The sequence below is a fragment of the Mustelus asterias genome, chromosome 16 (assembly GCF_964213995.1).
Source record: "Mustelus asterias chromosome 16, sMusAst1.hap1.1, whole genome shotgun sequence".
NCBI classification, from domain to species: Eukaryota; Metazoa; Chordata; class Chondrichthyes; order Carcharhiniformes; family Triakidae; genus Mustelus; species Mustelus asterias.
The window spans coordinates 58456866-58470843 of NC_135816.1; the positions used below are offsets into that span (position 1 = coordinate 58456866).

At 40.7% G+C, this 13978-nt stretch overlaps 1 protein-coding gene across 1 annotated transcript in view; it reads left to right on the top strand.

Moving 5' to 3' along the window:
• Positions 1-11054, top strand: part of ctnna1 (catenin (cadherin-associated protein), alpha 1) — a 172662-nt gene extending 161608 nt beyond the window's left edge. The window contains exons 17-18 of the mRNA XM_078231172.1: positions 7305-7439; positions 9859-11054. Coding sequence (XP_078087298.1) covers positions 7305-7439; positions 9859-10143 — 420 coding nt within the window. The 3' untranslated portion in view covers positions 10144-11054. The remainder of the gene's footprint in view (positions 1-7304; positions 7440-9858) is intronic.
• Positions 11055-13978: the final 2924 nt, after the last annotated feature.

A 13978-nucleotide genomic window follows, 5' to 3' on the forward strand; every position in this document is an offset into this window, starting at 1 on the left:
GAGTTGGGAAGTTATGTTGCAGTTGTACAGGACGTTGGTGAGGCCACACCTGGAGTATTGTGTTCAGTTTTGGTCGCCTTACTATAGGAAAGATGTTATTAAACTGGAGAGAGTGCAGAAGAGACTTACAAGGATGTTGCCAGGACTTGAGGGACTGAGTTATAGGGAGAGATTGGACAGGATAGGATTTTTTTCTTTGGAGCGTAGGAGACTGAGGGGTGATCTTATAGAGGTGTATAAGATCATGAGAGGCATGGATAGGGTGAATGCACTCAGCCTTTTTCCTAGGGTTGGGGAATCGAGAACTAGAGGGCTTAGGTTTAAGTCAAGAGGGGAAAGAAAATGGGAACCCGAGGAGCAACTTTTTTTTACAGAAGGTGGTACGTATGTGGAATGAGCTGCTGGAGGAAGTGGTTGAGGCAGGGACATTGACAGTATTTAAAATGTATTTGGACAGATACATGGATAGGAAAGGTTTAGAGGGATTTGGGCCAAATGCAGGCAAATGGGGTTGGCTTAGATGGGCATCTTGATCAACATGGACTCGTTTGTGCCGAAGGGCCTGTCTCCGTTCCGTAGATTCTATGATGAAACTGGATGTTGTATTAAAACTTAAACCAAGCTTTCTGAGAAACAGCATTTTTGGTAAGGTACATTTATAGGATTTCTGTCAACAGCTTAATGCAAGAAACAAAAATGTAACTCGTGATTTAAATGGAATTTTGTCAGCTAGACGTCAGTTTTGAAAGCCGTACACTAAGTAGAATTCTGAATCTCTTAGCAAATAGAAAGCAACGTACAACTGCGGTAAATTATAAATTCTAGTGCATAATTGCTGTAATTTGTACTATTCAAAATTAAAAACAGAACTGCAATTTAGTAAATCACATGAGAGCAAACAGGTGCAGACCTCCTGAACTTGATCGATGCTTGTTTCACTCAGTATTGTGGGAGCACAGTAATCCATGTGGTGCAAGGTAACCGAAGCCCACTGCACGTCTGCAGTGTAATGTCTGCAGATGCTTCAGTTCCAAATTCCTCCAGACCTAACTCAGAATAAACATTGTTGTATAATAAGAATTTGGAACATTAAATATTAATGAGACAATGTTAGTATAATTTCAGTTAATTGAGGTACTAAAATTAACTTGATAATGTTGCCCGGTTACAGTGCTTTTAATTTGAAAAGCTGACCAGGACAATCAAATTACCTGCGAAATGAAATTTGAAAAATGTTCTATTCAAAAGCACTTATACAATTGGGCCAATAAATGGTCGGATATTGACCCAAAATACAATTTAAAAATTTTTTGTGTACAGAAAGATTTTAGACTTGTGATACAATTGGCTACTGAAAATTATATAAGTTGAAAGACTATGGGGGCGATCTTATAAAAAATTCTAAGTGCAGAACAAAGATGGAAATGGGAGAATTTCAGATCTGTTTTTTTCAGTGAGTCCAAATGCCGAATCTTATGCACTTAGTGCATGAAAAAATGCTGAAATCCATTTCTCGCCACTAGGGGGAGTGGGCGAGGCCTAAATCACCAGAAACATGGCTGATAGTAGCAGAGGGCACCGTTGCGCATGTGCAGCTCTCTGCACTGAGGGCAGTAAAGACCTGTCACACAGCCGCTGCTGCTGTAGTCGGCCTCCGTGGCCTAAACCCGGCACAACCTCCTCCCGCCTGATGGGACCGATCCATCAACCTCCCTCCACTCTCCTCTTTTCTCCCCCAAGGGGCACCCCATTTGCCCCCTGACCTCCCGGGGGTGGGGTTGGTGGCCTCAATGGCTTCTGCTTCTACTGGCAAGACCATCAACTCTGGTCCCTGTTGATGGGGGAACCATATGTGATCCTCGCCAAAGAGAGCCTTCCCTGGCGAGGCCACACAGGCCAAGTGAGCTTCAATGATACTGTCCCGGGCGCTCTAATTTCATTTAAACTATATTTAAATGCAATTCACACAATTTATTCACCTTTGTGCCAGAAATGGGCGTGAGGCTGTTCGCACTAAAAAGCCAATGCCGGTAAGATCGCGAGAAATCGGGCACGAGCCTGATTTTTTGACTCTCTCGGGATCTTACCGGCTGGTGGGGCATGATGGTCAGAACGTGCCCTATAAGTCTGAACAGATTTTCCCATACGAACAGTGGTATAAATGAAGGATTAGTTCCTGAAACAAGGCTGGAAATCACTTTTAGGGATGCTAGGCATCAACTGTTGCCCTATCAAGTCACAGAGGCGACTTAATGTTACATGCCTTAGCCCAAATTCCTCGATCAGTGTGGGGGATATAATGAAGTCATTTGATCTGTCAGTTGCCTGTTTAACCTTGAACTTCTGAGAGTCTTAGCGCTTATTAATTACAACGTAAGCATATAAATGCATTAAAATTGCGACAGCGCCTAAAACAGTTAACAGAATAAGACACTCATTTCCAATCGAATAAAGATGCTTTGACCTGTCCAGTCATACAGATGGACAAGAATGACAATGGGCCTGAAAAATCACGGTAAAGTTGGGTGTGGGGCCTTTAACGTGATCTGCACCTGAATACGAGCAGATCGTGGCTTTACCGACACCCGATTTGGGCGCGGGTCCGGCCCGCGCCTGAATTAGGCGGCCCGACGATTTAAGTGCTACTGGAGAAGGACCAAGCTGGGCCTGTAAAGGGATACACCATCATTGGTACACTACCAGCCACAGCCATCTCTCCCGCTCTCTTGCCCCTGCAGGGAAGAGTAATCTGTGGCTGGTCGTGTACCAGTGATGGTGTATCCCTTTACAGGCCCAGCTTGGTCCTTTTCCAGTGTCTTCTCTTGAACTTGTACTGATCTTGTAGCCGGTTTTCATGCAGATCCACTGTGGAATCGGCCGGTTCTGCTTCACCACCTTAGCGAGGAATCGCTTCATCCTGAAGGTTTTGTGGGATGGCATGGCCGCATGTCCACTCCGGCAGGAGGGATCAGCCGCCGACAGGCAGCGGAACCCCCCCCCCCCCCCCCCCCCCCCCCCCGACCAGTGGATGATACGTCACACCCCCTGTCCTCCCTCCCCCACCCCCAGGGGATGAACGGTCACACCCCCCCCCCCCCCAGAGGATGAGACGTCACCCCCCCACCCCCGGACCAGAGGATGATCGTCAGAGAGCCGCTTTCTGCTTTTTCTTTCTTTCGCGCCCGGGCGCACTCTGTCAGCTTTTTTTCAAACTGCGCGTGCACAGTTCAGAGCTCCGATCGGTCTGCCAGTGCTAGGCCCCGCCCACAGCGCAGATCAGGTCGGAGCTGGCAAAACGTGTATGGGCGCGCTGGAAAGACGATTCCAGGCACGGATCTATTCGACGCCTAGATTCGGCACTTAGACTCAAAATGGTAAAATTCCCCCCAATGTGTGTAAGTATGAATGAGCTGGCATGGCATTGTAAAGTTGAAATCAACATTGTAAAGTCTAAATGAGGTATCAACTAATAAATGTTCTAAGTGCCATTGATCGTAACTGAAACATCAAAGTTGAGGGCTGCCTGTATCTTTTTTCATAGGCTTAATGTTCAAAACAAAACTTACATTCTGAGCCGGACCCATTCCTTCCCCACCCCACCTTCCTTCCCACCCACTCCCCAACAGCATGTTTTGAGGTGGCCCATTCTCACCACTGTCAATGGGTTTACCCATTGTTCGCAGCCTCTGCCTTGCGGTGTGGGGGGGGGGGTCACTGTCGATGGGGTCTTCTGATCCCGTTGGTGGGAACGGCCAGAAAAGTTTAGCCCATTTTCCTTTTGGAAAATCTACCAAGCCATTCTTTTAAATTAGTTTTACCCCTGACCATTTATTTTGTCAACCTCACTTCATAGAGGATTATTACAAGATGCTGTGTGAAAATCAGTACGTTGTGAAAAAGGATAACTACATTAGCTGCTTGCTATTCGTGTCCATCTACCCAGTCTTGGTTTATCATGTGTATTTATATGCTGTACCGGGAGTGTATTCAATCTGTATAGTTGGTAAAATTCTCAGTTCTTGAACAGGTATCTGCATGTTTATATATCCAACGAGACCATATATCTGCCCATTAAAAGTGAAACACAGGTCATATCAACTGTCTGAAACACATTTGTTTCCATTTACTAGTGGTGAATGTAAATAGACAATAAAAGTTGTGAAGATAGAGTAATAGTTTGGACAAGCATCGTCACTATTGGTTTTAGTTAAAGAACCGACTGCTGCAGTTAATCCAGTAAGAAGTTTAACAATACCAGGTTAAAGTCCAACAGGTTTATTTGGTAGCAAAAGCCACACAAGCTTTCGGAGCTCTAAGCCCCTTCTTCAGGTGAGTGGGAATTCTGTTCACAAACAGAGCTTATAAAGACACAGACTCAATTTACATGAATAATGGTTGGAATGCGAATACTTACAACTAACCAAGTCTTTAAGAAACAAAACAATGTGAGTGGAGAGAGCATCAAGACAGGCTAAAAAGATGTGTATTGTCTCCAGACAAGACAGCCAGTGAAACTCTGCAGGTCCACGCAACTGTGGGAGTTACAAATAGTGTGACATGAACCCAATATCCCGGTTGAGGCCGTCCTCGTGTGTGCGGAACTTGGCTATCAGTTTCTGCTCAGCGACTCTGCGCTGTCGTGTGTCGCGAAGACCGCCTTGGAGAACGCTTACCCGAATATCAGAGGCCGAATGCCCGTGACCGCTGTTAATCCAGCCATCGGGCTTTTTGTATTGAGTAGAGGGAAAGGAAAAAAGGAGTGATTGGGAATGTTTCATTTTTAGTGTCTTATTCCAAAGAAGGATTCAGATTTCTGGTCAATGTTAAGTTTGTTTGCAGTTAAAAATGTAATCGAAAGGAAGGGCAAGAGTTACAAAAAGCTGTACTTATTTTTGATGTATTCATCACAAGAACTTCCTTCTTGCTTTCTTGTACTCCTGTTTGTCCAATTCTTTTCTCTTAAAGCTCCTAGGCATCAGTCCAGCTGCATTGATAAACAATAGTACTGCATGTTTAACTTACTAACTTGTGCAAAAGAACTGTAATTAATTTGGTTTCATAGGCCTGAAACACTGATGAATGTAGCTTTGTTGTCTTCCATCCAAAAGGGCTTTTTATCAATGAGCTTGACTGTCAGACATGAAGACAAAAATGCTGACAACATCGGTAGCTGGCAACATCAGTAGATGCTTCAGCAGTGTTTTGCTTTGATTTCCCTCTGTTATTAGTGTAGATACTTCCTCCTATAGAGATGAACTAAGCAAAGGATTTAAGTATTCTTGAAATATGATTAGTTTATCCTTTCCCATTGATGACTAAGCTAAATATCAGCTGGTAATCATTTGTGTAATTGTGAAATCTTCAATGAGGGATTAGTTTTTAAATTGGTCCTAAGAAAGTAACTCTGACTTAACAGGACTGTCATTTGTTTTATCTTAATGAATCTCATAGTTCAGGCACCTTCTGAATCACAAGTTTGAAATGCAGGCAATAGAGCAGATATTTTTATTTCAAAATGTTTTCTTGCCATTGTGTGGCAGTTAAGTTCAAAACATGTTGAATATCTGATGGTTCACTGCCTGAACATTCCATTCCTTCTACAAATTCCACCTCCTTCAACTCTTGCACGCTACCCAAAAGCACTATAGTTTTTTTAAATCGCCCTTAAGATCTCAGCATTAGCATGCTTCAGCATTGGTCTGCATTACCCTATCATACAAAATTTATTTAGTGGTGACTTACAGATGTATGAACATTATACAATGGGATTTTACGTAACTAAACACTTGAGCATTTATTTGTGAAGAAGCATTGAGTCTATGACTCTTTTGCTCCAAGTAGAAGGCACAAGTTGAGGAGACCAATTCAGAACTGTTCACCAGATAAATCTCAATTTACACAAACTTACAAAATTCACTATATAATCTACCGCGCCCTAGCAAGGCAATCATCACACTCCGAGGCTTGCATATCTTTTAATTTACATATGAGGAATAGTTTGTGTGCATTGGGCACACACTTGCTGGAAAAGAGTAAATGAAAAAGTGATTTGGCTTAGGATTCTAAAGGGACTAGATAATGTAGACCATGAAATGCTATTTCACCTTGTCAAAAGAGTAGAACTACAGGACACTGCTTGTTTTTTGGATGATAAATTGAGAAATAATCTGTGAAAATAATACTGCAATGCATATTGAATCTATAGAACAGGCTCCCTAGAGAGACAATAAAAGCAGTCATCCAAATGTAAATTAGGAAGATTTCTTCCAGAAAATAATATTTTGGAATCAGATGAGAGGGAGTAACTGAGACATGACATGATGTAATGTGTATGGAAGGGATTTGGTAGTTTTGGACCTATGGCTCCTGAAATTCTCTCCCATTGAGATTTTCCACTTGTTTTGTCTGGGTCTATGTAGAGAGTGAATGCTACAATTAAAAGGAATTCCATTATTGTTGTGTTATGTGATTGCCAGGAGGGATATTGGTCTTTTCTCACCTAGCAATTTTCATGTTTTAATGTAACAGCTCTCTGTTAGCTGAGCCAACTGACTCTTTCTATGTGAGCTGGGTGATTTATAAAAGGGGTAGATAGCGGTTGGTAGAGGGGCATCTGAGAGTGCATCAGAACCAAGTTTAATTGCATTATCATCCCATTATCTTCTGGATAGACTGGGACTTTTTTCTCTGGAGCGTAAAAGGCTGAGGGGTGATCTTATAGAGGTCTATAAAATAATGAGGGGCATAGATCAGCTAGATAGTCAATATCTTTTCCCAAAGGTAGGGGAGTCTAAAACTAGGGGGCATAGGTTTAAGGTGAGAAGGGAGAGATACAAAAGTGTCCAAAGGGGCAATTTTTTCTCTCTCAGGGTGGTGAGTATCTGGAACAAGCTGCCAGAGGTAGTAGTAGAGGCGGATACAATTTTGTCTTTTAAAAAGCATTTAGATAGTTACATGGATAAGATGGGTATAGAGGGATATGGGCCAAATGTGGGCACTTGGGATTAGCTTAGTGGTTTTTTTTAAAAAAGGGCAGCATGGACAAGTTGGGCCAAAGGGCCTGTTTGCATGCTGTAAACCTCTATGACTGACTCTCATGACTACTTCCCAAGAGATATTGTATGCAACTAATTTAAGTTTCCACTGTTCAAAGCCTTGTGGAAAATTGTGGCACCATAACACTGTTTGAGATCAGTTTCAGTTTGAGCTATGAATTTGATAACACCATAATGTTTTACTCTTAAAATAGCTGAAAATGTTTGTAGGAATTGAGATTTTTAATTGGAGTTTTTTTTTTAAAACAGTGTCCGGACTCCAGCTGTAAGCAAGATTTATTGGCCTATCTGCAGCGCATTGCCTTGTACTGCCATCAGCTGAATATCTGCAGCAAAGTCAAAGCAGAAGTCCAGAACCTAGGCGGGGAGCTCATTGTATCTGGGGTAAGTATTAAGCATTTGATGTATGTTCATGCCCATTTCTAGCCTACGCTGAATTAACAAAATCTTGTGGCATCAAGAATCCAGCTAACGTAATCCTGGTGGTTAAAATCCTGGGATTGTGGCAAGTGATGGTGTCCTCCTGCATGACATTGCTGGAATAATGCTGAACCAGCAGGAGAGCATATCATTTGCATGTTGGGATGGTCCATAACTGGTGCTCACTTGACCCTAGCAGCCTGGTTGTCTTGGGAGATGGGGGTTACGTGAACCCTGGCCCCGACAGTAGGGAGATCCAATCTTGTTTATTTAACCATAGGTGGTCCAATACAGGAAAAAGACCCAAATCCATTTTTCGAGCCCAGAACTGTCCATTTGGTATTCCAGTGTACAGTTCAACACTGGATGCTGACTGAGCCAAAGACATAGCAACTCCTTTTGTGGGAGTTTCTACCTTTTTCTTTATAAGGGCTGAATAAAGGTTCCAGCCCTGATGAAGCTGACTAGAAGATTCCAGAGACTGCTTAGATTTGGCATGGTTAGGTTAAATTTGGAATTAATACTTCAGAGTCTGGGAGAATCCAGTAGACATTAAAGGCCTGCATCTCTTGTATGTTTACCTTTAAAACTGGTATCTGGTTCACCTAGATGTTACTCAGTTTTTATCAGTTATTAAACCTAACATAGTAGAGAAATCCAAAGATTTGTAATGGAATATTGAAGAAAGTAGTTATTAAAATCCAGGAGGTTACTTGCAAAATTGCAAATATGTTTGTAAAATAAGCAGCTGTATTTTAAGTGACAAATTAAATAGTCTGTTTTGTTGCTGGTAATGTATCACCACAGAATGCATTTTAGAGATGTATAGTTTTACCTACGTAAAGTGATTTTTAAATGGTGTTACATGATCCTCTACCAATCGGAGGATTAGATCTACATTTTAAGAAGTTAGCCTTTACTTTTCCTCCTCTGTAGAGATGGGGAAGGAGTGGGAATCCTCTTAGTAGCCATCTAGAATCTTCTGGACAGTATAACTAGGCAGTTGTTAGCTAAAGTATCCCTTACAGTTGAAAAATCTGCTGACACTTGTTTTCTGGACTCACGTGAAGATTGGGCACTTGTTGAGAAATATTGGACAGCAGCTGTTAACCCATTTGAGGGCTGTATGTACTTGCATCAGTAACTTCAGAAAAAGCAGGAAGAAATTGGGGAGGGGCAGGAGACTTGGTGACTTTTTGATGGATCCTAAAGGCATTGTAAAATATAAATTGTACAAGTGATCAATTTCACAGAGCAGTATCTCTATCTACCTGACTTGCCACCTTTAGGACACTTCTTAAAACTCGTTGATGAAGCATCTGACCTAATGTCTCCTCACATGGCTCGATGTCAGACTGCGTTTTGTAATGCTCTTGTGAAATGCCTTGGGTCATTTCATTATATTAAAAGTGTTATGTAAATGTGTGGTTGTTGTGTCCATTGTGCTATATTATTTGGAAGAAAAATTAGCATAAACCTCATTGATTCATAACAAGCTTCGTATCTGGAAAATGGCAATAGTACTTTCTCCTACCTTCAACGTTAATTGTGGTCTGAACATTCATTTAACACACTTAATTATTTCACTTTAATATTTTTACTGTAGTTCAAAAAGCAAACATCTTTCTTCAAAATAAATTATATCTCATATACTCAGTTGTGTTCGGTTGAAACAATACATTCTATCCCACAATTCCAGATATTGCAAATTCCCATTTTAGGACAAATTTTAGATTTCAAAATATATTTGGCGTATAATTTGAATAAGCCACTGTTATTTGAGATATTATCAATGCAAATCCTGCTAAATCTAATCTCTCGTTAGATATAAATCCGTAATCAATCGTAAAATAAATGTACCTGTTTTAATTCATCTGTTTGGGATACTGCTTTATCATGTGCAACACCAACATCTGGGACATTGTTGTTTCTATTAGTCATTTGGAATTTCAGCATACAATTTTAAGTATTTATGGTACTTTTCTATGCATCTTTAGTACCTCATACCATTTATATTTTTTTCAGTCATTTAGGCAATACACCATATCCCAGTGCTATACTGAAATTGAACACTTGGGTGGTCTGATTGGGCTTAGGACCAGAAGAGAAACAGCACAAGTTTTTTCAACTATTTGGAAAATGCCTTGCATTTGTAAACTACAGAACCGCCAGAATGAGACGGAGCAATTGAAGAACTCACTGCCTCAAAACTGGCACCTAACATAAATAGTTTGGTTACCATATGCCATCAGGGTAGTTGAACAGTGTGATATTTTTTGATTTTATTGAGCAGAATTGACACAACGTGTTATGAATGGGGATTCATAGAAAATTGTATTGCAATCTATTTATTCACAGAAACTTGTCTTCCCTTAATTTCCAGGTGGATAGTGCAATGTCTCTTATCCAAGCTGCAAAGAACTTGATGAATGCTGTTGTGCAAACAGTAAAGGCTTCCTATGTGGCATCTACTAAATATCAGAAGTCTCTGGGCATGGCTTCGCTGAACATGCCTGCTGTCTCGTGGAAGATGAGGGCTCCAGAGAAGAAACCCCTCGTAAAGAGGGAGAAAAATGATGATGTTCACAAAGTTAAAAGAGCATCTCAGAAAAAGCATGTCTCTCCAGTGCAGGCTCTCAGTGAGTTCAAGGCGATGGATAGCATCTAAAATTTAAAAGCATTCCTATACATGGTCAAAGTACATTTGAGTGGCTTTGAGAACTCCTTTCATTTGCTCAACTTTTTAAAATAAAAGTACGCTTTTAATATACACACACAAATATGGGTCATAGAGAATTGCAGATTATCTTTTTCATAAGGTTAAATAAAGTTAGCCTCCATTCCATAATTGGTATGGAAAGTTGGAATGCTGTGCACATTAGGTCAAATTCAAACCTTGTTTGGCACTCTGATAATGGGCTGACAATAACACTGCTTTAATACTATAAAATAATCAAGAACCTTTAGCTTTTTGAGTGATGTGCAGATTGGCTCTTGTTGAATTTTAAAGCCTAAAGTTCTTAGAATGAATAAAACTGCCTGCTCTTCTAAAGGGAAGAAACTGCAATAAATGGATTTTAAATCATTTTCCACAAGCAACCACGTTTGTATGATAATGAAAAGCTTTAAACCATTAATGCATGTACTGGTTACTACTGGTTTAATTATTGCTTAGATTGTTAATACCTGGAGTGGTTTGCAGTTTGATTTCAACCCATTTCGATATTCTTCTAATCTTCCTCCCCTCACCCACTTCCCAAACAAAGAGCATTTGCCCACTTTATGTTGATTTCCCTTCCTCAAAAATACAAAAAGGCCAAGTTATTTACACATCCCTTGATATTAACATGCTCTCTAAATAGCCAATCTAGCATTGTGCTATGCAATCATGCTATATTTCAAGGTACAATGTAATGGGTATGATAATCATTGGAAGACAATCCTAATTAGTAACTGTAGCAATATACTGTACCACACAAACTTTTTTAAAATCTTTTTTCATGATTTGAATACTTGTTGAAGCATAAATTTACCTCTGTATTGGCTATAATTCTCAAATAAAGTTACTGTTTTGACAGACCTTGTAGCTTTTCACTTCTAAAATTACAGTTCTCTTGCAGTCAACCAAAATGTATCACTTTTTCTATTCATTATAATTGCAGTACAAAATAAAGGTTGCTTTCTTTCTGCAGCATTGGGCAAAACTCTTAACATTGCATTATGCCAGGAGACATTTGAAAAATATTTTTAGGGTGGAAGAACTTCTATCCATGGGTTTTAATTTTTTTGAAATGTACCCTTATTGATTACAAAGTGGTATATTTGCCAACAGTAGTTTATTTTATTTATTAGTCACAAGAAAGGCTTACATTAACACTGCAATGAAGTTACTGTGAAATTCCCCCAGTCACCACACTCCGGCGCTTGTTCGTGTCAATGCACTTAACCAGCACATCTTTCAGACTGTGGGAGGAAATCGGAGCACCTGGCCGGAACCCACGCAGACACAGGGCGAACATGCAAACTTCACACAGACAGTGACCCAAGTCGGGAATGGAACCCGGATCTCTGGTGCTGTGAGGCAGCAGTGCTAACCATTGTGCCACCGTGCTGCCTGTATTTTAAAACGTTATGATTCAGACATTGGCATTGTTTTTAAAAAAGAAAACCAGCAATGCTAGAAATACTTTAGTCTGCAGCATCTGTGGAGAAGATGTTGACCTTTTGTCAGAACTTTCATCAAAAGTGTTAGGCATACTTTGGTTTCTATGTATTATGGCTGTATTTTAATAGGTTTTGACTAATTTATTACTTGGAAGGCAAAACCTAAGACACTTGTTTTTAAAAACAAAACTTGTTCTTATACTGAAAGTAAACTTTGCTGTCTTTTAGACCAATAATGTATTCTAGTGCACTAGACCACAATATACTGGGTATGTTTAATTATGCTACATCTTCATCATGCTATTATGAAGGCTGTGTGACTGGTCCAATCTACTGACTGATATTGAAGAACAGACCTTCAGGAATGCACCACAGATGGCTGTATAAAGTCTTTGTGTTGCGGGCTTTGATGTCAGCCTTTTAATTGATCGCAACTTTACCCTTTAAGTAACCAGACAAGTAACAGAGTTTTCTTAAACATGTGTTTTAATACAAGCTCGAGCGATGACGCTGGGAACCTACAATTCACATCCCTAAAGCTAGCCAGAGTGACATGTTCCAAGATGGGCAATTAAAGTTTTCAAAATCAATTACAAGTATTTAGCATAAACCAATCGCTTCACGCTTGCTTCATTATAATATCCAATCAGCATGAAAATTCATAGTACAGCTCATTTCTGTATCTGTGGGTCACTCGCATTTTCCAGTTAGTGTCTGATTTATGTGCTTTGCCAGACTAATGGCCTTGGTGTCTGTCTGTGAAAGCACCTGTAAGGAGACCTTTGTTTTTCAGCCTGTGAGATTTGTAAACTTGTGTGACTATTAACCCTTTCATTTTGCATTGCCAATTTATTTTAGTTTGCCAAAATGTTATAAACGTGACATAAATCAAATGTAGTCTTGGAAACTGAAGGATAGGAGAAGAGCTGTCAGTAGATTGATCATATATTTTCATAGTGTCACCTCTAAGCACCTTCCACCACTACCACAATCTTCCTGTGGGAAAAACATCAATGGTTATTAAATAAGTTCCAGGATACTATGACTGGGACATGCCCCTACCAATAAACACCTATCTTTTGAGTATGGTGCTACTTGCCCAAACCTGGAAAGTTATCCATCACCCTTTCGAATGTTAGTAGCAAATCCAAGTTCTCCGCGTGTGCCAGCAGCTTGTTCAGTGGTAGATGACGCCAGAAAAAGAAATGCTTCCTAGGCCATGATGTAGTGACTGCATTATCTGCAGGCACAAATCCAGTAATGTTTGCTAAATCTCGTGAGAGGCCAAAAATGGGATTTGCGCCGGCAAGATACTCATACTTTTGTGACTGTGTGGCCAAATTCCCCTTCAACTCGATTTTCAAGTTTGCTGATGGCACCATTGTAGTGCGTTGGATCTCAAACAACGACAAGACTGAGTACAGGAATGAGATAGAGAATTTGGCAATCTGGTGCGACGACAATAATTTCTCCTTCAATGTCAACAAAATGAAGGAGGTAGTCATCGACTTCAGGAAGCTTAGTAGAGAATATGCCCCTGTCTACATCAATGCGGATGAAATAGAAATAGTCGAGAGCATCTTTTTAAGTGTCCAGATCAACAACAACCTGTCCTGGTCCCCCCATGCCAACAGTATAGTTAAGAAAGCCCACTAACGCCTCTTCTTTCTTGGAAGACTAAGGACATTTGGCATATCAGCTATGACCCTCACCAACTTTTACAGATGCATCATAGAAAGCATTCTTTCTGGTTGTATCACAGCTTGGTATGGCTCCTGCTCTGTCCAAGACCGCAAGTAACTACAAAGGGTCATGAATGAAGCCCAGTCCATCACGCAAATCAGCCTCCCATCCATTGACACTGTCTACACTTGCCACTGCCTTGGAAAAGCAGCCAGCATAATCAAGGACCCCATGCACCCTGGACATACTCTCTTCCACCATCTTCCATCAAAAGTCGGAGGTCACGTACTTTTGAATGGACCTACCTCGCACTAAGTTGATCTTTATGCCCTAGCTATGACTGTAACACTACATTCGGCACTCTGTCCTTCTCTATGAACGGTATGCCTTGTCTGTATAGGATGCAAGAACCAATACTTTTCACTGTATGTTGATACATGTGAATAATAAATCTCTCCGATGCTGCGATCATGTTTACAGCCAGCAATAAATGATCATGTTAAAGGGCTTGACGCTGTAGTGTTCCACCATCCATCTTCCCCCATTGCATCTAGACCTTCCTGCAATCTCCACTTATCCCATACAAGATTCTGGCATGCACACATACAATCTGCAGATGTTTTCCCTAAAATCTGTCATCCAAGTCAGGGCTTCAC